The sequence below is a fragment of the Heterodontus francisci genome, chromosome 8 (assembly GCF_036365525.1).
Source record: "Heterodontus francisci isolate sHetFra1 chromosome 8, sHetFra1.hap1, whole genome shotgun sequence".
Taxonomy (NCBI): domain Eukaryota; kingdom Metazoa; phylum Chordata; class Chondrichthyes; order Heterodontiformes; family Heterodontidae; genus Heterodontus; species Heterodontus francisci.
The window spans coordinates 40,588,390-40,612,697 of record NC_090378.1 but is presented as its reverse complement, the minus strand read 5'-3'; the positions used below and the strand labels follow the sequence as shown (position 1 = coordinate 40,612,697).

The 24,308-nt window shown below is 41.5% G+C and overlaps 1 protein-coding gene across 4 annotated transcripts in view; it reads right to left on the bottom strand.

The window, feature by feature from the left end:
- The window catches only part of ccdc24 (coiled-coil domain containing 24), a 144,813-nt gene extending 123,272 nt beyond the window's left edge, over positions 1-21,541 (bottom strand). For 2 of the 4 annotated variants that reach the window (XM_068036392.1, XM_068036396.1), the window contains exons 1-2: positions 21,448-21,541; positions 18,175-18,344 (exon numbers count right to left, since the gene is read on the bottom strand). In XM_068036392.1, the coding sequence (XP_067892493.1) occupies positions 18,175-18,342 (168 nt within the window). In that variant the 5' untranslated portion in view covers positions 18,343-18,344; positions 21,448-21,541. Of the gene's footprint in view, positions 1-18,174; positions 18,421-21,022; positions 21,093-21,447 lie in introns of those variants that run through there. The other 2 variants (XM_068036394.1, XM_068036395.1) reach the window with 2 other exon arrangements.
- Positions 21,542-24,308: the final 2,767 nt, after the last annotated feature.

Below are 24,308 nucleotides of genomic sequence, written 5' to 3'. Positions count from 1 at the left end.
ATTCAAAAAAGCATCCTTATTTGTCTTTCTTACATGAGGAAACAGTAGTCAGATGCACAGATTTATACTTGTGTGCTGGCAGCTGGTTTAAGCATCATTACCCTAGATATGATTCCATGACGATTATCTACAGCAGCACCTCTGGCAATCAGACAAAAAACGAATTGAAATTACACAATTAAGTAACAAGCTTGAGGCCATCAGTATCAGTTTATTTTAATTTTGTACAGATCACTTAATTGCACCTAACTATATAACTGAGAAATAAGGAGTTCAAAATTGCAATCAGCCTACTCTGGTGGTGGAATTGCAGGCTTTAAGTGTGGCTGTGTGCAAAAAGGCATGGATCCTGTCCCAAATCTGCAAACATCAGCATATTTAGGGTAAGCAGTCCTTGTCTGCAAGGGCTAAGGTGCATCAGTAGCGCTTGTCCCAATTAAGTTCCAGAAACTTGGAGTGAAGCCCCATCACTGTCAAGATAGAATCACCTGGACCTACTTTTTGCCCCATTTTCCAGCCCTCCTCTGACAGTTGCACTGGAGATGTGGCCAGGCTTCGAACAGATTTTGGGTGACAGTCTATGTTCAAGCTCCATTAAGTATTCATTTAAAGTATCAGCATAATTGCAATTTTGAGTTTGTTAATTTAAAATGTCAGGGCATCAGTCTTTTTAATCTAATCTCCTCTACGTGTGGACCAGCCAGAGAACTCAGTAGCTGATGCATGTAAATTTCTAAAAACAAAGGGAAAGCCAAAATCTTTCTCGAGAAAAATCCACCTGGGCTAAGGGATGCAATGATTCCGTTTTTTTTGGAAAAGCGTCAAGCAAAACAACTTGTAAAAAGAAACATGCAATATAGATCAAAGAATAAGTAATAAATAAGTGAGTGCGAGGGAATAGATTTAGAAGTTGGTGTTGTGCCTTAGATAAAGCCGAACCTTAGCAGAGGAGTCAATAACCAGGGGGCATAGATTTAATGTATGGGGCAGGAGGTTTAGAGGGGATTTGAGGAAAAAATTTTCACCCAGAGGGTGGTTGGAATCTGGAACGCACTGCCTGAAGAGGTGATAGAGGCAGGAACCCTCAACATTTAAGAAGTATTTAGATGAGCACTTGAAACACCACAACATACAAGGCTACGGGCCAAATGCTGGAAAATGGGATTAGAATAGTTAGGTGCTTGATGGCTGGCACGGTCACGATGCGCTGAAGGGCCTGTTTCTGTGCTGTAAGACTATGATTCTATGACTCTAATAAAATGCAATTTTAGAAGAGAATTTCAGGAAAGCCTGCGACAAATTAGACTCTAAATGAAACTATAAAGAACATACTTTAATGAGTATTTTGTCTTGGATCAAAAAAATACCTTTGTGGCTGGGAAAGATGCGAGGAAGGGAACCCTACTCTCCCACTCTTTCCCTCCCATTCTTGCCCCCTCACCCTCTCCTCTATTGCTCACCACACTTCCCTCCTATGCTCAGCCTCTCACCAAGCACACAAGCTCTCAGCCTTCCCCTAAAAAAAATGCTTTTGTGAAAGTTACATTGATCTCATACAAACTCCTTCAGTCAATAACTCCAATTGGTTGTACAGTACATGCAAAAGCTTCCCCATTAATCCAACATCGACTGATGTGATCCTCCCAAATTAAATACAAAACAGTTTAAAATTGTGTAAGATTTAAACTAATAAAATACATTTGGTGGAAACTTTACTTCTGGGACATGGGCTCAAATCCAACAGAGTCAAAAATAACTAAGTTAAAAAGATCCAAATGGTAGAAGGCTGGACCAACTTCAAGTAAAATTCCAGACAAAGAAGTCAATAGGATGACCAACGGAATGGAAAGACAGTTGGAAAAAAAATCTTGTATCCATCCCAGGGAAGGATGCTTACTCAAACTTTATCATCACAGCATTCCGAATACATCAAGAGAACAGTTCCCAGCTTCAAATTACACTTTTAATGCTCAATGAAATTTTCACTGTCAACCAGATTGTATTCCACTTACTTGGGAACTGTCTTTAACTTAGAGCACTTGGCAAAAATATGTTTGAGACACATCACACCCTGTGCACTTTATGTTCAGCTTTAAGTTAAGTTCACTTTAGACATTTTTAATTTTCTATTAAAGTAACAGAAACAGGAGGAGGCCATTCAGCTCTTTAAACCTGTTCCTCCATTCAATTAGATCATCACTTACCCACCATTGTTCTGTATCTCGTGATATAAATACCAAACTAAAAGTCAACTTTCTCAGCCTTGAGTGTATTTCCCTTTTTGTTTAGCATTTCCCTTTTTATATACTGATCTGGTGCATAACTTTCACATTTAACACAAACAACTTGCATTGAGATAGCACCTTTAACACAGAAAACATCCCACAGTGCTTCAGAGATATAATCAGACAAGAATGGCTGCCAAGCAAGAAAAATAAGGAGCTATTAGGAGGTGTGACTAAATGCTTGGTCAAAGAGGTGGGTTTTAAGGGGGATTTTAAAGGACGAGAGGGAGAGAGAGAAATGGAGAAGTTTAGGGAGGGAATTGAACAGCATGGGGCCTAAACAGCTGAATGTATGGCTGCTAATGGTAGAGTAAAGGGAGAAAGGGGGCACAAGAGGTCAGAGTTAGCGAAAGAGAGTTCTGGAGATAGTGTACAGTTGAAGGCAGTTCAAAAGATAGGGAGATACAAGTTCTTGAAAGGATTTAAATATGAGGTTAAGAAGTTTAGATTGGTGGGGTTGTGGAGTCAATGCAGGTAAAAGGACAGGAGTGACTAGTGAGCAGAACTTGATGTGAGATAGGAAGGGGCAACAGAATTTTGGATCAGCTGACGTCTGTCCAACATTTAACAGGACAAAATTGCAGCTCATCCAATACTGAATATTAGACAAGTAGCCAGGCAATGGGGGAAGTCGAGGTGTAAAACTGTGCATCATCAATATACATGTTGAAGCTGACAACATGTCTTCAGATGGTGTCACCAAGGGGCAGCATACAGAAGATTAGAGGAAAAGGCCAAGGACACATTCGTAGGGAATTCTAGAGGCAAGAGTCAGAGTCCAGAAACAGGTCCTTCGGCCCATCTTGTCTGCGCCAGCCATCAAGCACCTACCTATTCTAGTCCCATTTTCCAGCATTTGGTCCGTAGCCTTGTATGCTATGGCTTTCCAAGTGCTCATCTAAATACTTCTTAAATGTTGTGAGGGTTCCTGCCTCTACCACCACTTCAGGCAGTGTATTCCAGGTTCCAACCACCCTCTGGGTGAAAACATTTTTCCTCAAATCCCCTCTAAACCTCCTGCCCCTTACCTTAAATCTATGCCTCCTGGTTATTGACCCCTCCGCTAAGAGAAAAAGTCTCTTCCTATCTAACCTATCAATGCCCCTCATAATTTTGTATACCTCAATCAGGTCCCCACTCACCCTTCTCGGTTCTAAGGAAAACAACCTTAGCCTTTCCAGTCTCTCTTCATAGCTGAAATGCTCCAGCCCAGGCAACATCCTGGTGAATCTGCTCTGCAGTGCAATTACATCCTTCCTATAGTGTGGTGCCCACAACTGTACACAGTACTCCAGCTGTGGCCTAACTAGCATTTTAAACAGCTCCATCATAACCTCCCTGCTCTTATATTCAATGCCTTGGCTAATAAAGGCAAGTATTCCATATACCTTCCTAACCACCTTATCTACCTGCGCTGCTGCCTTCAGTGATCTATGGACAAGTACACCAAGGTCCCTATGACCTTCTGTACTTCCTAGGGTCCTACCATCCATTGTATATTCCCTTGCCTGGTTAGTCCTCCCAAAATGCTTCACCCTTCTCAGGATTAAATTCCATTTGCCACAGCTCTGTCCATCTTACCAGCCCACCTATATCATCCTGTAATCTAAGGCTTTCCTCCTCACTATTTACGACACCAGCAATTTTTGTGTCATCTGCGAACTTACTTATCATACCTCCTATATTCACATCTAAATAATTAATGTTCACTACAAACAGCAAGGGTCCCAGCACTGATCCCTGTGGTACACCACTGGTCACAGGCTTCCACTCACAAAAACAGCCCTCGACCATTACCCTCGGTTTCCTGTCACCAAGCCAATTTTGAATCCAAATTGCCCTGGATCCCAAGGGCTCTTACCTTCTTAACCAATCTCCCATGTGGGACCTTATCAAAAGCCTTACTGAAGGCCATGTAGACTACATCAACTGCTTTACCCTCAAATACACATCTAGTCACCTCCTCAAAAAATTCAAATCAAGTTAGTTAGACACGATCTCCCCCTGACAAAGCAGTGCTGACTATCCCTGATTATTCCCTGCCTCTCCAAGTGGAGATTAATCCTGCCCCTCAGAATTTTTTCCAATAGTTTCCCAACCACTGATGTTAGACTCACTGGCCTGTAATTACCTGGTCTATCCCTGCTACCCTTCTTAAATAATGGTACCACATTCGCTATCCTCCAGTCCTCTGGTACCTCTCCCATGGCCTGAGATGATATGAAAATGTGTGTCAGAGCCCCTATCACCTCCCTTGCCTCACACAACAGCCTGGGATACATCTCATCTGGGCCTGGGGATTTATCCACTTTTAAGCCCGCTAAAACATCTAATACTTCCTCCCTTTCAATGTTAATATGTTCAAGTATTTCACAATCCCCCTCCCTGATCTCTACACCTACATCGTCGTTCTCTACAGTGAAAACAGATGCAAAGTAATCATTTAAAACCTCACCTCTGTCCTCTGGCTCCGCACACAGATTGTCACTTTGGTCCCTAATGGGCCCCACTCTTTCCCTGGTTATCCTCTTGCCCTTAATATACTTATAAACCGCCTTAAGATTTTCCTTTATATTGACCGCCAATGTTTTTTCATATCCCCTCTTCGCTCTCCTAAATACTTTAAGTACCCCACTACACTTTCTATGCTCCTCTAATGCCTCTGCTGTTTTCAGCGCTCCGAATCTGCCACAAGCCTCCTTTTTTTCCCCCTGATCCAATACTCTATATACCTTGACATCCAGGGTTCCCTGGACTTGTTGTTCCTACCCTTCACCTCAACGGGTCCATGTTGACTCTGAACCTCACTACTTCCTCTTTGAATGATTCCCACTGGCCTGATGTCGACTTTCCTACAAGTAGCTGCTCCCAGTCCACTTTGGCCAGATCCTGTTTTATCAAATTGAAATTGGTCTTCCCCCAATTCAGTACCTTTATTTCTCGCCCATCTTTGTCCATTTCCATAACTACCTTAAATCTTAGTGTTATGGTCACTATCCCTAAAATGCTCTCCCACTGATACTTCTACCACTTGTCCAGCTTCATTCCCTAGGATTAGGTCCAGTACTGCTCCTTCTCTTGTAGGACTTTCTACGTACTGGCTCAAAAAGCTCTCCTGTATGCATTTTAGGAATTCCTTCCCCTTTAAGCCTTTTGCACTAAGACTATCCCAGTTGATGTTAGGCAAGTTGAAATCCCCTACTATTATTATTACCTGATTGTTTTTACACCTCTGAGATTTGTCTACATATCTGTTCCCTGACTGTTTGGAGGCCTGTAGTACACACCCAACCATGTGATTGCCCCCCTTTTGTTCTCAAGTTCTATACATATGGCCTCATTTGAGGAACCTTCTAAGATATCATCCCTCCTTACTGCAGTAATTGACCCCTTGATCAACAGTGCAATGCCACCTCCTCTTTTATCTCCTCCCCTATCACGCTTGAGGATTCTATACCCTGGAATATTGAGTTGCCAGTCCTGCCCCTCCCTCAGCCATGTCTCTGTGATAGCAATAATATCAATCCCATGTGCTAATCAATGCCCTCAATTCATCTGCCTTATCAGTAAGACTCCTTGCACTAAAGTATATGCAATCCAGCCTTGCATCTTTCATGTGTGCCTTAACAGGTCTATATTTGTTCTGCCTTCCAGACTGAGTCAGTTTCTCTTCTATATTAGGCTGTGCCTCACCCCCTACTGTACCTCCACTCTGTATCGCATTGCCCTACCAAATTAGTTTAAACCCCTCCCCAACAGCACTAGCAAACCTCCCAGCAAGGATGCTGGTCCCGTTCCGGTTCAGGTGCAACATGTTCAACTTGTACAGGTCCCACCTTTGCCAGAAACTGACCCAGTGATCCAGGAACCTAAAGCCTCCCCTCCTGCACCATGTCTTCAGCCACACATTCATCTGCTCTATCCTCCTATTCTTATACTCGCTAGCATGTGGCACAGGGAGTAATCCAGAGATTACAACCTTTGAGTCCTGCTTTTTAATCTGCTCCCTCAATTCTTGTTGCAGGCCCTCATCCCTCTTTCCACCTATGTCGTTGATACCAATGTGTATTACGACCTCTGATTGCTCACCCTCCCCCTTCAGAATGTCCTGCAGCCGCTCCATGACATCCTTGACCCTAGCACCAGGGAGGCAACATACCATCCTGGAGTCTTGTTTGCGGCCACAGAAATGCCTATCTGCACTCCTCACGATAGGGGATTCTATCACTATAGCTCTTCCACCCCTTTCCCTCCCCTGCTGCACAGTAGAGCCCTCTGTAGTGCCACGAACTTGGCTGTTGCTGCTTTCCCCTGGGAGGTCATCCCCCCCAAACAAACAGTATCCAAAACGGTATATCTGTTTGAGAGGGCGATGGTCACAGGGGACTCCTGCACTATCTGTGTGCACCTACTACTCCGCCTGGTGGTCACCCATCCCTTTCCTGCCTATGCAGCCATTACCTGCCATGTGACCACCTCATTAAACGTGCTATCCACGATGTTCTCAGCATCTCAGGTGTGCGGGCAGAACAAGAAGCAATTGTTGAAGATGCTCAGGCTACGATAGTATGGGCAGGAATTAATGAAGAAGTCACAGGGATAGAGTATGACGGTCTGATAGTGTAAAATAAGTCATAATGAATCAACGTTTTACATTACTCCCAATTTTTGGGAGATATAAACTGGGTCAATTCATTATCACCCGTTTTACATTACCACACAAAGTCAATCTACTCAAGGGATATATGAACTGTATCTACAAGGCAGTAAGGAAAAACAGAAGGGAAGTTAGAGTTGTTTATTAAGGTCTTCACCCAAAGTGGTGCTTCTATCTGGAAATACACCCTTATATGCAATATTATGTATTATACAGTCCAAATGATAAATTAATATCCAAACATTTCAGGAAATAAATATTTGAGAAGTCACTTAATACTTAGTGTTCCAATTATTTTGCTGAATGGAATTAATTTTATTGTAAATACAACAGATTGAAAAATAATGTACTGTCTGCATTCCAAACCACAATTTGAAAGTCAATCTCAGAGCTCACCAGTGCTGCTCGATCAATGTGTGCTTTGTGTTACTGTTTTAACTTATGTCAAATGGAAAATCTCCAGGAGCTGTATCAAATGGAATATTGGGCTGGTGGGGTGGGGGAAAGAGAAAGAGATGAAGGATGTAGAGGAGGGATATTTCCTGTATGAAAGGCAATACAGATTGTTAACTCAGCTCAGGCCAAACAGCAATCTGTTTAAGGAATGCATGAACAAAACTGTTTAGTCTTACTTTTCACAGTGGCCTTTCTCTATATTCCTGCCAAAATCAATTAAATTGAGCATTGAAAAATATAAATACATATTGTGAAGAGTAACACAGTCTTTATACAGATATGTTCTCTTCTTTGCTGGCTTCATGTCTTGCTTCCAGACCTCTCCCATGCTTGTCTGAACCATCTATCAAAAGCTATAAATCTCTGGCACAGAAACGATGCGCCATCCTTCCAGATAAGGAAGTACCTGGCTCAAAGCTATTGCCTCCAAATACTTATGAGTCACTAAACATGTATGACTATCACAAACTCTTGTATTTTAGTAAGACAAAGCAGAACCAATGATTTTTTTTTTTTAAATGCTGCTTTATACTGGCTGCATTTTAAAAAAAAACATGCGTCCATCAAGGTAAGGAATTTTAGTGCTATAAATAGTACACTCCCTATTTCAGGCACTCAGGGTTAAGTGTCCCACGTCAGGATTAGTGTAGATAGGCGCAAAGTAAATCTCCTATACTACCCCAATGAGAAAACTCAGCGGCAACATCAGAAGAGATTTCCTGTTGTAATTTAAGTATTTCTATATAGAATGCCTGAAGAACCATTTTTTTTTTCCAAATTCGATGTTCCCTCCTTCTGCTCCCTCCACACAACCTGCCAATTTACAAGTGCTGGAAGCAAAGACTACTCTCCTACTGGAATTCTATAACCAGGCTCTGGGAGGCGCATCAAAACAACTGTGTTCTAAAGGGTCACTGGCCTGAAACATTAACTCTGCTTCTTTCTCCACAGATGCTGTCAGACCTGCTGAGTATTTCCAGCATTTCTTGTTTTTATTTCAGATTTCCAGCATGTGCAGTATTTTGCTTTTAGTGCTCATGAACGTTTGTGTGCACAGGGGGCAGATGTGGAGGAGACGTCAAGCTATCAGCCCCCAGTTAGAAAACCCAGTTCATCATTGAGATCAGGAACATGATGTGGAAAAGGGGACTAATAATTCAAGTTCTACATGTTGTGGCAGCATACATTAATAAACTCCTATATTATTGGGTTTTTCATTTTTATTTATTGCTTCTAAAGACAATTAATTCTTTACTGTATCAGTGAATTAGCATGATCAGCAGAAAGGAGACTCACAATTTAACCAAATTTTCCTCTGACGAGATGCTTGACCTTCCCCACATCTCTAGTTGCACAGCCAACGTAAAGAACTTATCAAACAGGAAATCACAACCATAAAACCACATCACAGCATTCTGATGTTCCAAAACACTTGATAAGTGAACTTGAAATTGGTCAGTCTAGTTACATTTCTAGAATCAATTAGATATAGTCAGAAAATTTTCATAATTGTCTCTTCATTCTTCAGCTTACAGTTTTACATCTGTATGTGTTGTGACTGAACAGCATGAGAATCTCATACATTTCCTCAAAGACTTTAACCACCCACTTGTACAAGCACTATACAGTGAACAAGAACAGACAAAACTTTTTTTTTTAAAAAACAGTTCAAACTTCAAGCTATGCTAATTTTATTTAGTAAGCCCAACAGTATTCTCATACTGTTCAGTCATAACACTTACAGATGAAACATTTTATTGTGCTTTACAAAAAAGAAAATTGAGCTATTGGCTCTGTTCTCTAAGATTTTATTACTGTACAATTAAATCACAAATTCCAACTTATCAACTTGCAGATCATACTTACAAGGTTGCCTTCTCTCCACCACAAAGCAATTTTCCCCTCATAAATAACTCACACATATTTCATATGGCTTTCATTACAGGTTTTATTCCATTATGTGCATCACATTTTTCATTTACTGCTTTATACCAGGTCCTCACTAAGACCATTGTTTCAGTCTGGATTATTGTCAAATTTTCTGAGCAAAAGATCAACTGGTAAAGTAACTGAAAGAGACAGATGGAGAAAAGCCATTAAGCCCAGTCAGTATCTTTTTCTTAGATCTAGCAACCATATCCCTAACCCATTGTCTAACTAGAAATGCTTCAGATTGTCCTTGAATCCATTTATACTGCAGTCATCAGTAACTTTCCATTAACTTATTTCACATTTGGGTAAACAAACACCAGATGCAATTTAATGTTGGGGGGTGGGGGGGGGGGTGAAAATCAAGGCATGAGAGTATATACTTATAAATGAAAAATACTGAAGGGTATGGATGAACAGTGATATCAAGGGATTCAAATCACAATTCCATGAAAGTGTGAGCACAACTACATGAAACAATAAAGAGGAAAGTTCTAGTTTTATTCTTACATGAGAGGTGGCCGTTGCTGATAAGGCCAGCATTTGTTGCCCATCCCTAATTGCCCTTGAATTGAGTGGCTTGATACGGCTTTTCAGAGGGCAGTTTAGAGTCAACCACATTCCTGTGGGTCTGGAGTCACATAAAGGCGAAACCAGGTAATAACAGCAGATCTCCTTCCATAAAGGACATGAGTGAACCAGATGGGTTTTTACAACAATTGATAATCATTTTATGGCACTATTACTGAGACTAGCTTTCAATACCAGATTTTTATTGATCAACTGAATTTATTAGTTCATTGAATTTAAATTCCACTAGTTGCCGTGGTGGGATTTCAACCAGTGTCCCTAGGGTAGTAGCCTGGGCCTCTGAATTACTAGTAGACATTACTACTGTGCCACTGTCTCCCTGCAGCAGATTTGATGGTTTTATAAATAGAAGCATAGAGTATAAGCTTAAGAGGTAATAATGAATTTATACTAAACATTCTTTAGTCCACAGCTAGATTACAGTGTGTAGTTTTGGATGCCCCAATATAGAAAGGGCATTAAAGCCAAAGAAAGCACACAATGTGAGATGATGCCAGTTACAGGAAACTGTACTGTTGAGGAGATAGATCGGAGATACAGGAGAAGGTTTAGTAGACATCTTTATTAAACTGCTTCATAATTTTAAAGTAAATAGAGAAATACAAATTCATCTGACTGGGGAGCCAGCGATGAGGTGTCAATGTAAAAATCACACAAAGGATTCTTGAAATATAAAATGCTGTGTCACAGGGAGTGACTGAGGCAGAGACTATTGTGTTTTTAAGGGAAAATTGGATAAATAATTTTACAAAGAGAAAAATACAAGGCTATTAAGAAAGCAAAAGGCAGTAGGATTAGTTTCTGATTGCACTGGCAGTGGATAAAATGGCCTCCCCTCATGCTTTAAAGATCTGTGGCTCTACGACTTCTAAGTAACAAAATTCTTTGTGACTTCCTTTCCTGCTCCTAAATTCTTAAATTTTGAATTTGTACCCCCTGGTATTTGCTTAAAGAGATAGGTTTTAAGGAGGGTAGTAAAGCAGAAGGAGGTGGTGAGCTGCCGAGGTTTATGGAGCAAATTCCAGGGTTTAAGGCCGAGATGGCTGAAGGCACAGCTGCCAATGGTGGGGCACAGAGTGGGTGAGCAACAAAAGGTCAAAGTTGGAAGAACACAGATCTATGAGGGTTGTATGGGTTGAGGAGGTGAATCTTGAATGGATTTGAACACTAGAACAAAAAATTTAAATTGGAGGCATTGGGGAATCAGGAGCCGGTGTTGGTCAGTGAGTTAGAGAGAGCAATGGAAGAGCTAGGTTAGGGATAGCAGAGTTTTGGATGAGCTTAATACTGGGGCTTAAAGGGTTAAATTATGAGGACAGGTTACATAAACTTGACTTGTATTCATTGAGTTTTGAATATTGATGGGTGATCTGATCAAGATGTTTAAATAGATTCAATAGGGTTGATAGAGAAACTATTTCCTCTGGTGGGGTATCAAAAACAAGGGACATAATCTTAAAAATTAGAGCTTGGCCATTCAGGAGCAATAACAGGAAGCATTTTTTTTTCCACACAAGGTGCAGTAGAAATCTAGAGCTCTCTCTCCCCAAAAGGCTGTTGATGTTGAGATAATTGAAACTTTCAATAACTAACTAAATGGTGGAGCAAGCTTAAGGGGCTGAATAATGTACTCCTGTTCCTAATGTCCCTATGAGTTAAGTCAATCAGTCCAGCAAAAGGACAGGAAAGGTGGCGACTCGGTTCTGGCAGCAAAGTTTATATTTGCCTCTTGGGGTTCCACTGCTGTTCATTTCTTCCAATCCATCTCAGCCCCTCCAGAGACACTTCATTAATTTTACAACCCAAGCCGTTGATGAAGTTCCCAGTGATAGCAGTACACAAAATAAAGGTAACAAATCATACCTGGAACACCACAGCACCTCTTAACGGGCTGAGTGGGGTCAGGTATAGCAATTGCTAGTTAAAGCAATACAAGACAAAAACAAAAATTAGAAAGCAGTCATCGTTTAATATAACAAAATAATTAGCCACAACTCTGCTACAGACTCAGCTTCCCTCACAAAGTTCTTGCTGACCTACAATTTATAGATTATTTATCCAGATCAAACACTGTCAAATTCTTAAATGTCAGCCAATGCAACAAAATCTTTAAATGCCCAATTAAAACAAAATCTTTTAAAAGTTGATTCATCTTCAGAATTAAAAAGCTTCAAACGAGACAATTACAAACCATTAGAGGGCTTGACAGGGTAGATGCTGAAAAGCTGTTCTCCCGGCTGGAGAGTCCAGAACGAGGGGTTCAAAGTCTCAGGATAAAGGGTCAGCGATTTCGGATTGAGATGAGGAGGAATTTCTTCACTCAGTCATACAGTCATTTATGGCACAAAAGGAGGCAATTCAGCCCATCGAGTCTATGCCAGCTCACCACAGAGCAATGCAGTCAATCCCATTCCCTGCTCTACCCCCATAGCCCTGCAAGTTTATTTCCTTCAAGTGCCCATCCAACTTCCAGTTGAAATCACTGATTGCCTGAGGGTGGTGGAAGCAGTGACAGAGTGTTCCAGGTCATTACCACTCACTGCATAAAAAAGTTCTTCCTCACATCCCCCCCCCCCGCCCCCCCACCCTGCATCTCTTGTCCAACACCTTAAACCTGTGTCCCTTGTACCACCAGCTAATGGGAACAACTTTTCTTTGTCTACCTTATCCAAACCAATCATAATCTTGTACACCTCAATCACATCTCCCTGCAACCTCCTTGGCTCCAAAGAGAACATTCCCAGCTTCCCTAACCTAATCTTGTAGCTGAAATCCCTCATCCCTGGAACCATTCTGGTAAATCCTTTCTCCACCCTCTCAAGGGAGCTCACATCCTTCCTAAAGTGTAGTGACCAAAACTGGACGCAATACTCTAGTTGTGCCCTAACTGGAGGTTGTGAACCTTTGGAATTCTCTACCCAAAGGGGCAGTGGATGCTCAGTCATCGAGTGTATTTAAGACTGATTGTTGGACTCTAAGAGAATGAAGGGATATGGGAATAGGATGGGTATGTGGAATTGAGGTAGAAGATCAGCCATGATCTAAGGAATGGCAGAGCAAGCTCGAGGGGCTACGTGGACTTACTCCTGCTCCTATTTCTTATACTCTTTGAATATACAAATAAACACAGACAATCAAATCAGAATGTGATTTGCCTCACGCAACTCCTAATTGCAGAAGTCAAAGGAGAAAATTCACAATCATTTGCCAGCCTTTCAGTATAACAAGCAAACAATCTTCAGGATGTCGATCAGTTTGCTTGCTTCCGCTGCAATTATAATACTTAACTTCGATCTCACAAAAGGCAGAAATGCCTCGGGCAAGTTATTTAGATTACAAGTCGTCAAATCACTTCAGGAAAGAAGTCATTAAACTAATGTAAACCACAAATGACTGAAGGAATGAACTATTCCAAACTCTCTCACTTTTCCAGGATATGTTCCAGGAGTTGCTAAATTGGAATAAAGCTTTAAAAATTAAGATCGTTGTGGTTTGTACTCTTAACCTGTCAGCAGTTTGGGGGGTGGGGGGGGGGGGTGGGGGGTGGTGGTGGTGGCAAAGAAAGCAGCATGTGTTAAACTGAACACAGCATTGGTCCTGTTGGAGAGAACACAGATGGAAAAGGTTCCTCACAACCTAGTGAAATCAGTCAGCTTCTGCATTCAGTCCATGCACACTCACCAATCATGACAGGGAAATGATGGTGGGGAGCCGCGTTTGGGGGGGGGGGGGGGGGGGGGAGGGGAGAAGATGGTATGGTATCAAAAGCTATAAAACCCTTCACTGAAAAAGTATTTTCACCTGCGACAGAGATCTTGAATCCATGAGACGAGTTTAATCCTACTTTTTTCACAATGTCATAGGAACACAAGAAATAGGAGTAGGCCATTTGGCCCCTCGAGCCTGCTCCACCATTCAGTACGATCATGGCTGATCTGATTGTAGCCTTAACTCCACTTGCCTGCCTACTCCCCACAACTCTTGACTTCCGTGTCAATCAAAAATCTGTCTAACTCAGCCTTGAATATATTCAATGTCCCAGCTTCCATGCTTTCTTGGGAAGGGAATTTCAAACATTAAAAGAACCTCTAAAGAGAAGAAATTCCTCCTCATCTCAGTCTTAAATGGGAGATTCCTTATTTTGAAACTATGCCCCTAGTTCTAGATTCCTCCAGAAGGGGAAAACATCCTCTCAGCATCTACCCGCAGCAAGCCCCCACAGAATCTTATGTTTCAATAAAATCAACACTCCATCTTCTAAATTCCAATGAGTAAAGACCCAACTTGCTCAACCTTTCCTTTTAAGACAAGCCCCTCATACCAGGAATCAGCCGAGTGAACCTTCTCCGAACTGCTTCCAAGGCAAGTATATCCCTCCTTAAAGGTGACCAAAACTGCAGACAGTACTCTAGGTGTGGTCTCAACAATGCCCTGTATAGTTGTAGCAACACTTCCCTACTTTTATACTCCAACCCCCTTGCAAAAAAGGCCAACATTCCATTCGCCTTCCTAATTACTTGCTGTACCTGAATACTAACTTTTTGTGATTCATATACAAGGAAACCTATGCCCCTCTGTACAACAACATTCTACAGTCTCTCTCCATTTAAATAATATTCTGCTTTTCTAATCTTCTTGCCAAAGTGGACAACCTCACATTTGCCCACATTATACTCCATCTGCCAACTTTTTGCCCAGTCACTCAACCTATTTATATCCCTTTGTGGTCTCTTTGTATCCTCCTCACAGCTTGCTTTTCTATCTACCTTATCGGCAGCAAATTTGGCTACATCCCTTCATCCGTTATTAGTATAGATTGTAAATAGTTGAGGGCCAAGCACTGATCCCTGTGGCACTCCATTAGTTACTGTCTACCATCCTGAAAAAGACGAATTTATCCCAACTCTGTTTCCTGTTAGTTAGCCAGCCCTCTATCCGTGCTAATATATTACTCCCAACACCACGAGCCGTTATCTTGTGTAGTAACCTTTTATGTGGCACCTTATCGAATGCTTTTTGGAAATCCAAACGCACTACAACTACTGGCTCCCCTTTATCCACCCTGCTTGTTGCATCCTCAAAGAACTCGAATAAATTTGTCAAACACTATTTCCCTTTCACAAATCCACGCTGACTCTGCCTGATTGTTCTGCAATTTTCCAGATGTCCTGCTACCTTTTTAATAATGGATTCTAGCATTTTCCCAAAGACAGATGTTAGGCTAACTAGCCTATAGTTTCCAGCTTTCTGACTCCCTCCTTTCTTGAACAGAGGTATTACATTTGTGGTTTTCTAATCTACTGAAACCTTTCCAGAATCTTGGGAATTTTGGAAGATTACAAACAATGCATCCACTACCTCTGCAGCCACTTCCTTGAAGACCCTCGGATGCAGGCCATCAGGTCCAGGGGACTTGTCAGCCTTTAGTCCCATTAGTATTCCCATTACTTTTTCTCTAGTGATAGCAATTGTTTTAAGTTCCTCCCTCTTGCCTCCTGATTTTCTACTATTCTTGGGATGCTTTTTTGTCTCTTCTGCTGTGAAGGCGGATACAAAATACTTGTTCAAAGCCTCTGCCATTTCCTTGTTTCCCATTATTAATTCCCCAGTCTCGCCCTCTATGGGACCAGTGCTAACTTTAGCTACTCTTTTCCTTTTTATATATTTGTAGAAGCTTTTACTGTCTTTTTATATTTCTTGCTAATTTTCTCTCATACTCCAATTTCTCCCTCTTTTTTAAAAAAGTCATCCTTTGCTGGTTTCTAAAATTTTCCCAATCTTCCGGCCTACCACTAGTCTTCGCAGAATTGTACGTCTTTTCTTTCAATTTGATACCACCCTTAACGTCCTTAGTTAGCCATGGATGGTGCAACCTTCTGGTACAGTCTTTCTTCCTCAATGGAATATATCTTTGAGTTGTGAAATATCTCCTTACAATGTCTGCCACTCCTTCTCTATCATCTTACCTTTTAACCTATTTTCCCAGTCCACTTTAGCCAACTCTGTCTTCATACCCTTGTAATTGCCTTTATTAAGTATGGTAGTATAGTTATTATGGTACTGGACTAGCAACCCAGATGTCATGAAATTCAGATGCCACCTTGGCAATTCAATAAATCTGGTAATATATGGGTTGGTGCCGGAAACAAAATAAAACAATCCAATGGGTTCACTCATATCCTTCAGGGAAAGGAAGAACCTACCACTCCTACCTAATCTCTCCTTCATGATTCCAGTCCCATACTATATTATTAGTTCAGCCGAAACCCTCCCTCCACTTTCCCCCACTCATTCAACATTATGCGCTGAAGCCAGAAGCCCCCTCACCCTCAACCATTTTCCTTGCTCCACTCCTTTCTATATAAAAGTTATTGAAGAGGCTGTGTTTGCTTTTAAATACAACTTTTTAAAATTGAAAATTCAAAATTAGAATGGAGGAATGGAGGGAAAAAACTGCCTGACCTTTCTCAATATTAGTGTTTCACTCTCTTTCCTCCTGTCTCATAGGTGTTAGAAAGTAGAATTTACACCTCACATGTGTAAGACATTATCAACCCTTTCTACTGAAAACACAGGCAAGGCAATTATCTGACTTTAAAATACTAGTTTTTTTAAAATTCTGTACCAGCTCTACTGTATGGAAGAAACTTAACAAGGAAGGGCTAGTTGAGTCCTAACAGAAGACTGGAACTGGGAACAAGTTAAAATTAAACTATTTATTTGCTCATTCATTTTCCACGATATTAGTAGATTTACCATGGAACCGCTCATAGGTAGTGTTAACTGCGGCCATGGTGGCTCGTTTTATTCTTTTGTCTCTACGCCACAAAACATCCCTTCAGTTGGGCATCTAATTGTAAAATATACTTTTTCCTCAACCTTGCTTCCCATAGTCAATTTGTAGTTCTTCCTGAACCTGTTTTTGCAACTGCACTTCCCACCCACACTACTTCAAGTCACCAATGGTCAGCACCTGAGAACATGTGATTATTTGACAAGGTCTGGACTAACTTAAGAAGTGCCTCAGAAACATCAGTCCCTAAAAAGTTCATCTTAACCATTTTTATTGAATGACAAATGTAATTTTCAAGATGTTAAAAGGAATAAAACAGTTGATTTTTGTTTGTCCCCTCCAACCCCCGACACTCGCAGCTCAGTTATTTGCAAACTTTTTACCTACAATAATTCCACAGCTGGATCTCACAATTCTCTTAGAATTTTTTCACAAAAGCAGGGACTCCACTGTACCTTTCCATCTGATTACCACAGTGCACTGTGAATACAGGAGCAGGAAGAAACTACAATTTCTACTGTGCATTCTTTTCACACACTGTTTATCCGGCGCAGATGTTAACCTCCAACACTCAAGCCAAATGAAACTTCCGAGGTCGAACCTAGGCTCCAGGTTGAAGGGTAATCCTATGGGATGAGATGCATTACAAATCTTCCTGACATTAAACAACTAATTTTGAGTACTTTCAGTGAATTGTGTAATTATTCATCAGTTAATATTCCTTCTAGCTGTACAAACTGAGTTGTGTGCTGAAATAGAGATTTGAAGATTTGACTGCTCAGTTTTCTGCTGGTTACTTATTCCTTTAGATTCACTTAGATTTAGCTAATTGGACCAAACAGCCAAGTGGCTATTTCAGCAAATTATGATTTTCATTTCTTGACAAACATGTAGTACTTTGGAGATGTGATGCCGCTGATGCCACATTTCAGATATAACATGTTTAAAAAAAGTGTGACACTATTGAGGTGTGCTAAAACTCAATTATATAGATTTCAATACACTTTTCCTTCACGGAGGAATGAGAACCTAGCTTGCAAAATATCTAAACAGCTGAATCTTAGCTTCTGACAAAATTAATACGCATGTCCCCTCTGGCTTGAGAGTCAATAACCAGAGGTAACAGATTTAAAATCATCAGCAAAGGATCTAGAGGGAAGATGACAAGTTTCTTCACTTGGGGTTGACAGGACCTAGAATGCGCTACCTAAAAAGGTGGTGGAAGCTCATTCCATAAATAATTTTAAAAAGGGAATTGGACAGGTACTTGAGGATAAGAAACTTTAAAGGATTACAGACAAAAGCCGGGGTTGAAGCTGAGCATTATTGCTCTTTCAAAGAGACAGCATACATAAGACAGGCCTAATGGCCTCTTGTACTGGAAGTTTCTATGAATCTATATCTGAAATACCTAATCATGATTTTATCCAGACTATGGCACTGATAGAACTGATTTTTCTCACCTCTGCATGCAAGTCCAGACTGAAATCCACTATAGTTGCTCCCAGAATCTCCCTGATTTCATTTCTCTCACTTGGAGGGACACATTCCTCGATTAGTTTCCATAGTGATGACGGTTGCACATAGTTATCAGCAAATCCATTGTCTCCTTCCTCACAGTTCAGATTCATTGCTGTGTGCCAAATCCAGAGGTATTTAGTTTGGAGAGAATTGGTCCTTTCAAAAATTCAGTAAAACTTTCACAAAGTCTACAAAAGGAAAACAATCAGAAGGATACACACATCAATACTAACCAACATACTGATGGATATCCTGGTAACTTCTGCTCAGAAGTACGTTCAAAAGTAGCAGGGGAGGAAGGGGAGAGGGGCGGTTGGGGGCTGAGGGGCCCCAAGAGGGATGAACTGCTGATTTACATCATAAAGTAAATATGTGCATAGTGTCAGCAAGTGCATTAAGCTGAGAGAGAAGGTTCATTAAGCTGAAAGAAATACATTTCCTCATTGTAATTACGTTCATGTTGTAAGCAGCCTCCAATCACCACAACCGATTATCACTTGTTAGGTCAATAGAAAACAAAAACATTCTATTTATATTCTAACTTGTCAGATGCATACAATCTGCAGAGTGATCCAATCCTCATTCAACCCCCATTATGCTAAACCTCAGGTGCACATTTGGCAGTTCTTCCAAATCCAAACAAATATCCAAAAGCTACTCATTTGCAATTTTCACAGATTGTCAGAGTTGAGCAATTCAATCCCCCAAATCCCTCACAATTTTTAAATATTTAGATGAGCATTTGAAACGCCATAGTATACAAGGTTACGGGCCAAGTGCTGGAAAATGGGAGTAGAATAGATGGCCAGCACGGACACAATGGGCCGAAGGGCCTGTTTCTGTCTTGGCCATCTGAGCCGCATGGAAGATGGCAGGATCCCCAAAGACATATTGTACAGCGAGCTCACCACTGGTATCAGACCCATCGGCCGTCCACGTCTCCGCTTTAAAGACGTCTGCAAACGCGACATGAAATCCTGTGACATTGATCACAAGTCGTGGGAGTCAGCTGCCAGCGTTCGCCACAGCTGGCGGGCAGCCATAAAGACGGGGCTAAAATGTGGCGAGTCGAAGAGACTTAGTAGTTGGCCGGAAAAAAGACAGAGGCGCAAGGGGAGAGCCAACTGTGCAACAGCCCCGACAAACAAATTTCTCTGCAGCACCTGTGGAAGAGCCTGTCACTCTAGAATTGGCCTTTATAGCCACTCCAGGCGCTGCTTCACAAACCACTGACCACCTCCAGGCGCGTATCCATTGTCTCTCGAGATAAGGAGGCCCAAAGAACTATGACTCTAAAATATCAATAAAACTAATAATGATATTTGGCTTAGTCACTGCAAATTAGTGGCCCAATCATATTCCCTACATGGCATAAACACCCCAATCGTTATAAAATACTGAATCTTGTCTTCACTATTAGCAACACCACAGAAGATCTACTATAAAAATGATAAAAATCAATCATCATCTTTAGCTATATATCTCAGCAAGCACCCTCTACCCATGACAGGTATCTACTCCTGGCTCTCCATTCAATTTCATTCAGAGATCATGCTCTTGCCAACGAAATTCTTTCCCCAGCACCTTCACTTATATTCCTCTCTGCCCTTAAAAGTTTGAAGATTGTTCTTTTCAACTGCGTTTGTCCCCTATACTTTTTTTTTGTCTTCAACTGTTCAGATTCTACTTTTTGCACATGCCCTCTAAAGTCACAGATATCACTCTGCATTTAAGAAGTCACATGAAAATTCAAGTTGTTGTAACCCCTAACTCAGTAAACTTAATCATATCAAAATTAGAAATTAAAATCAAAGTGCAACAAAATTGCACAATTCATTGATTTGAAGCCTACTTCTGTGTGACACAAATGGGATAAATACATTATCTCCCAACAGTGAGTCTTGGACCACTTCCCTTTAAGAATATATTACTTGGCAGATTTTGCTGTTGCCAAGGGATTTTTTGTTTTAATTCATTCTTGGGAACGAGAGTGTCGCTGGCAAAGCCCATCCCTAATTGCCCGAGATGGTGGTGGTGAGCTGCCTTCTTGAACAGCCACAATTCATGTGGTATTGCTGTCAGGGAGGGAGTTCCAAGTTGTTTTACCTAGCGACAGTGAAGGATATAGTGCCCAATCAGGACGACATGTGTGTTTAACTTAAGATGTTGGCTTGTAAGCGTTTTGCTGTCAGAGTTTCAGCACTATTTTCACAAATCTCAACACACTTGCACAGACCGCCTGGGTTTATTCAATCACTAAAATTATAACTTTAGTGAATGCAACTTATCAAAATGGTAAACTTTAAAAGCTAGTCAAAAAATTTCCATTTAATACAAAAGTATTCACTTTCTCCCTCAGCATTAGTTTTTAATGCCTATGCTTAAGATATCGGTATCTACCTCCATTTGGCAAATCTCAGAAAATACCAAAATTAAACACCAATATAAGCTTATTAGACTAATGCACTACTAATCAAAATAAAATAGGTTTTAATACAGGGACAAATAAATGGGAAAATTCCACTTTTATAGATTACAGTCATGGGAACAAGTCATGACTGTCAACAAGCCAATCTTCTACATCATCATTGTATATTAAGGTTTAATGAAAAGGATGGCAACATCAGTTGACCTGCAGCCATCATTTACTTAATACAGGCTCAAACAGAAGAACAAGGTGGTTCTGGTTTGTTTAAATGAAATTACAGAAACAACAAATGGATGCAAAGAAATAATATCAGAGTCTACAATCGATCATAAAACTGAAGGGGAAAAGTTCAAGCTGCTTACTTTCAGCTTTTTAATTTAGTTATATTGCTAGTAACAAATCTCTTCATGCAGAGTTCCAGGGTTGCTGAAACAGACCAAAATCCACCTCAATGAATGGACATGGTGCATACGCATGTCGCTAAGATCATTTTCCAGCCATTTCCCCGCTGACTCTCTTTAAACAGCAGCTGCAGGCTTTAAAGAGCTGCAGCCGCTTGTTTTGCCTCTGCTAACAGAGAGCTCGCTGGTGTGGGCTTTAGAAACACTAATGAAGCTGGCCATAAACCACTCGCTCCACAAGCCTGCCCCAGCCTCCTCCGACCATAGTAGCCAAGGACTGGCCAAAGAACCGCTGAAACACCTCGGGCCACACAGAGAATGAGCGATGATGAACGGCACTGACTGAAACCTGGGTTAAAGCGATATCGGCCACATGCCGCACTCACCTCCCACTCCGGCGGCCCACAGCTCAGTGCAGCTGTCCTGGGCTCTCTCCGGACACTAACCCCCTCCCTGACACCGTCGCCATCACAAACTCTCATCTCCAAGGCCCACATCTCGCGAGAACAGCGCCTCTTAAAGCTGGCTTTACTGTGCTACAACTCAAAATTGCAGTTCATCTTTTAAGCGGTACAGAGCAGTCGGCATCAGAAATTAAATTTTGTGTCAATTCATCAAAGTGCTGTTAAAATTCTGTTTAAAACGTTTTGAATGAAATGTTACCTCTGCAGTCAGAGGGATAAACAACGAGATCAATTTCAGTTATGTTTTTGGAACGCAATTATTATTTTCAATCTGAGTCATACAGCACCAAAACAGGCCCTTCAGCCCACCAAGTCCACACCAACCATCAATTTATACTAATCCTACATTAATCCCATTTTTCCCTCTCACATCCTCACCTTCCCTGAATTCTCATACCACCTACCTACACTAGGGGCAATTTTGTTTTACACAATGGCCATGTCTTTAGCACGTGGGAGGAAACCCACACGGTCACAAGGAGAACTTGCAAACTCCACACAGGGAGTACCCAGAACCAAACCCAGGTCGCTGGAGCTGTGAGGCTGCATCGCTAACCACTGCGCCGTCCACCTTGTTGCGTATGTTTTAATTTACAAGATTGGTTTACCCAAACATGCAACAGGATATTGAAAACCCACTTTGTTCAAAGGTCAAACTCAAAAGCTTATAGACTGTGTAGTATAAGGGTCTGAAGGGGTTAATGATGTGAAAGTGTAAAGAATACCTCCCACCATGATGATGTAAGAGGTCGCACGTGAGAGAGACTTGGAGGGAGATGCAACATGGCTTCAGAGGAGTCACACAAACTGCTGTGAAGCTGTACATAGTTCTAATGTAATAAAGTACTAAAGAATCAAGAATCTCCCTAAGCTAGACTAACTAAATCTATTAAGGTGGCAGCGGACAAACCAAATATACAATATGGTGCAAAGAGGTGTGATGGTGAATAGCGGTGGTTCTTGCCATGCAACACCCAGAAGAAGAATTTGAAGAAATACTTTGAAGAAATCTGACCTGAAAAAAGCGCCAAAACTGCAGAACTCAAGAAGAGGCTGTGAAAAAACTCCAGAGCTGCTCCGTGGATGAAGGAAGCACAGAGAGTCAGGGAATCAGCTTGTAGAGGCAATCAGCCTGCACCACAGAGGCGGGTCATCTGTGAAAAAAATTCCAGTCCAGTGATCACAGGCTTCGAGTCGGAGAACTAAGCAACAATCGGTGATTTAGTGAGCAACCTTTAAAGAGGGTAAAATATGTTCCTAACAGCACTAGGCAGGCGGCATTGGAAAATCAAAAGTCCTTAACGAGGCGGATCCGAGGTCGGTGCCATTACACAAGGTGACCGCAGCGAGCAAAAAAAACCAAAAAGGCTGTAAGTACTCGATACTCTAAGTGAAGGGAGTAAACAGAGTGTAGCAGAAATGCTACAAAATTGGGTGTAAAACAGAAAGAAAGAATTCTGAAGTCTAGCGCAGAGATTTCACAGGGAGAAGCGGTGGCCATAGCGGGAGTCAGCGCAGGGCTGAAAAGCGCAGGAAACTTCTGATACTGGAGAGAAACATTTAAAAGAGAAAGTAAACCAAATAGAAACCCATGGATCTTAAATTCACACTGCCAGAGAGGTTTGGACACATGAAAGGACCAAATCAGAGAAACCATAGAAAACTTACAGCACAGAAGGAGGCCATTCAGCCTATCATGTCTGCACCAGCTGAAAAACTAGCCACCTAATCTAACCTTCCAGTACCTGGTCCATAGCCTTGCAGGTTACAGCACTTCAGGTGCGTGTCCAGGTATCTTTTAAAAGAGTTGAATCAAACTCAAAATTGGTCACTCAGGCGAAAAAGATTTTTGAGGTATAGAATTACCTCCAAATAAGCCAGCCAACCTGAAGCAGAGCAAGTAAACACATTGCTGTATTCCATTGGGGGCAATAGCAGATGTTGTTATTGCAAGACAAGGCATTAATGAGAAATTAGATAAATTTGATGAAGTTTTAAAAACCTTTGATAGCTAGTTCAACCTACAGAGCAATAAGATACTGGAAAGGGCAAGATTTAACAGAAGGGTGCAGAAACCAAGTGAAACAGTTGATGCTTTTATTAATGACCTTTACTATAGTCATGGAGAGGGACAGGAGCAGACGGTATGGGGAAATATTTAATTGGGGGAGGGGGAATTACAATGCTATTAGGCAGGAACTGGGGAGCATAAACTGGGAACAGATGTTCTCAGGGAAATGCACGACAGAAATGTGGAGGTTGTTTAGGGAGCACTTGCTGCGACTGCTGGATAGGTTTGTCCCAATGAGGCAAGGAAGGGATGGTAGGGTGAAGGAACCTTGGATGACAAGAGATGTGGAACAGCTAGTCAAGAGGAAGAAGGAAGCTTACTTAAGGTTGAGGAAGCAAGGATCAGACAGGGCTCTAGAGGGTTACAAGGTAGCCAGGAAGGAACTGAAGAATGGACTTAGGAGAGCTAGAAGGGGACATGAAAAAGTCTTGGCGGGTAGGATTAAGGAAAATCCCAAGGCGTTCTACACTTATGTGAGGAACAAGAGGATGGCCAGAGTGAGGGTAGGGCCGATCAGGAATAGTGGAGGGAACTTGTGCCTGGAGTCGGAGGAGGTAGGGGAGGTCCTTAATGAATACTTTGCATCAGTATTCACTAGTGAGAGGGACCTGGTCGTTTGTGAGGACAGGTTGAGGTTAAGAGGGAGGATGTGCTGGAAATTTTGAATGATATGAGGACAGATAAGTCCCCGGGGCCAGATGGGATATACCCA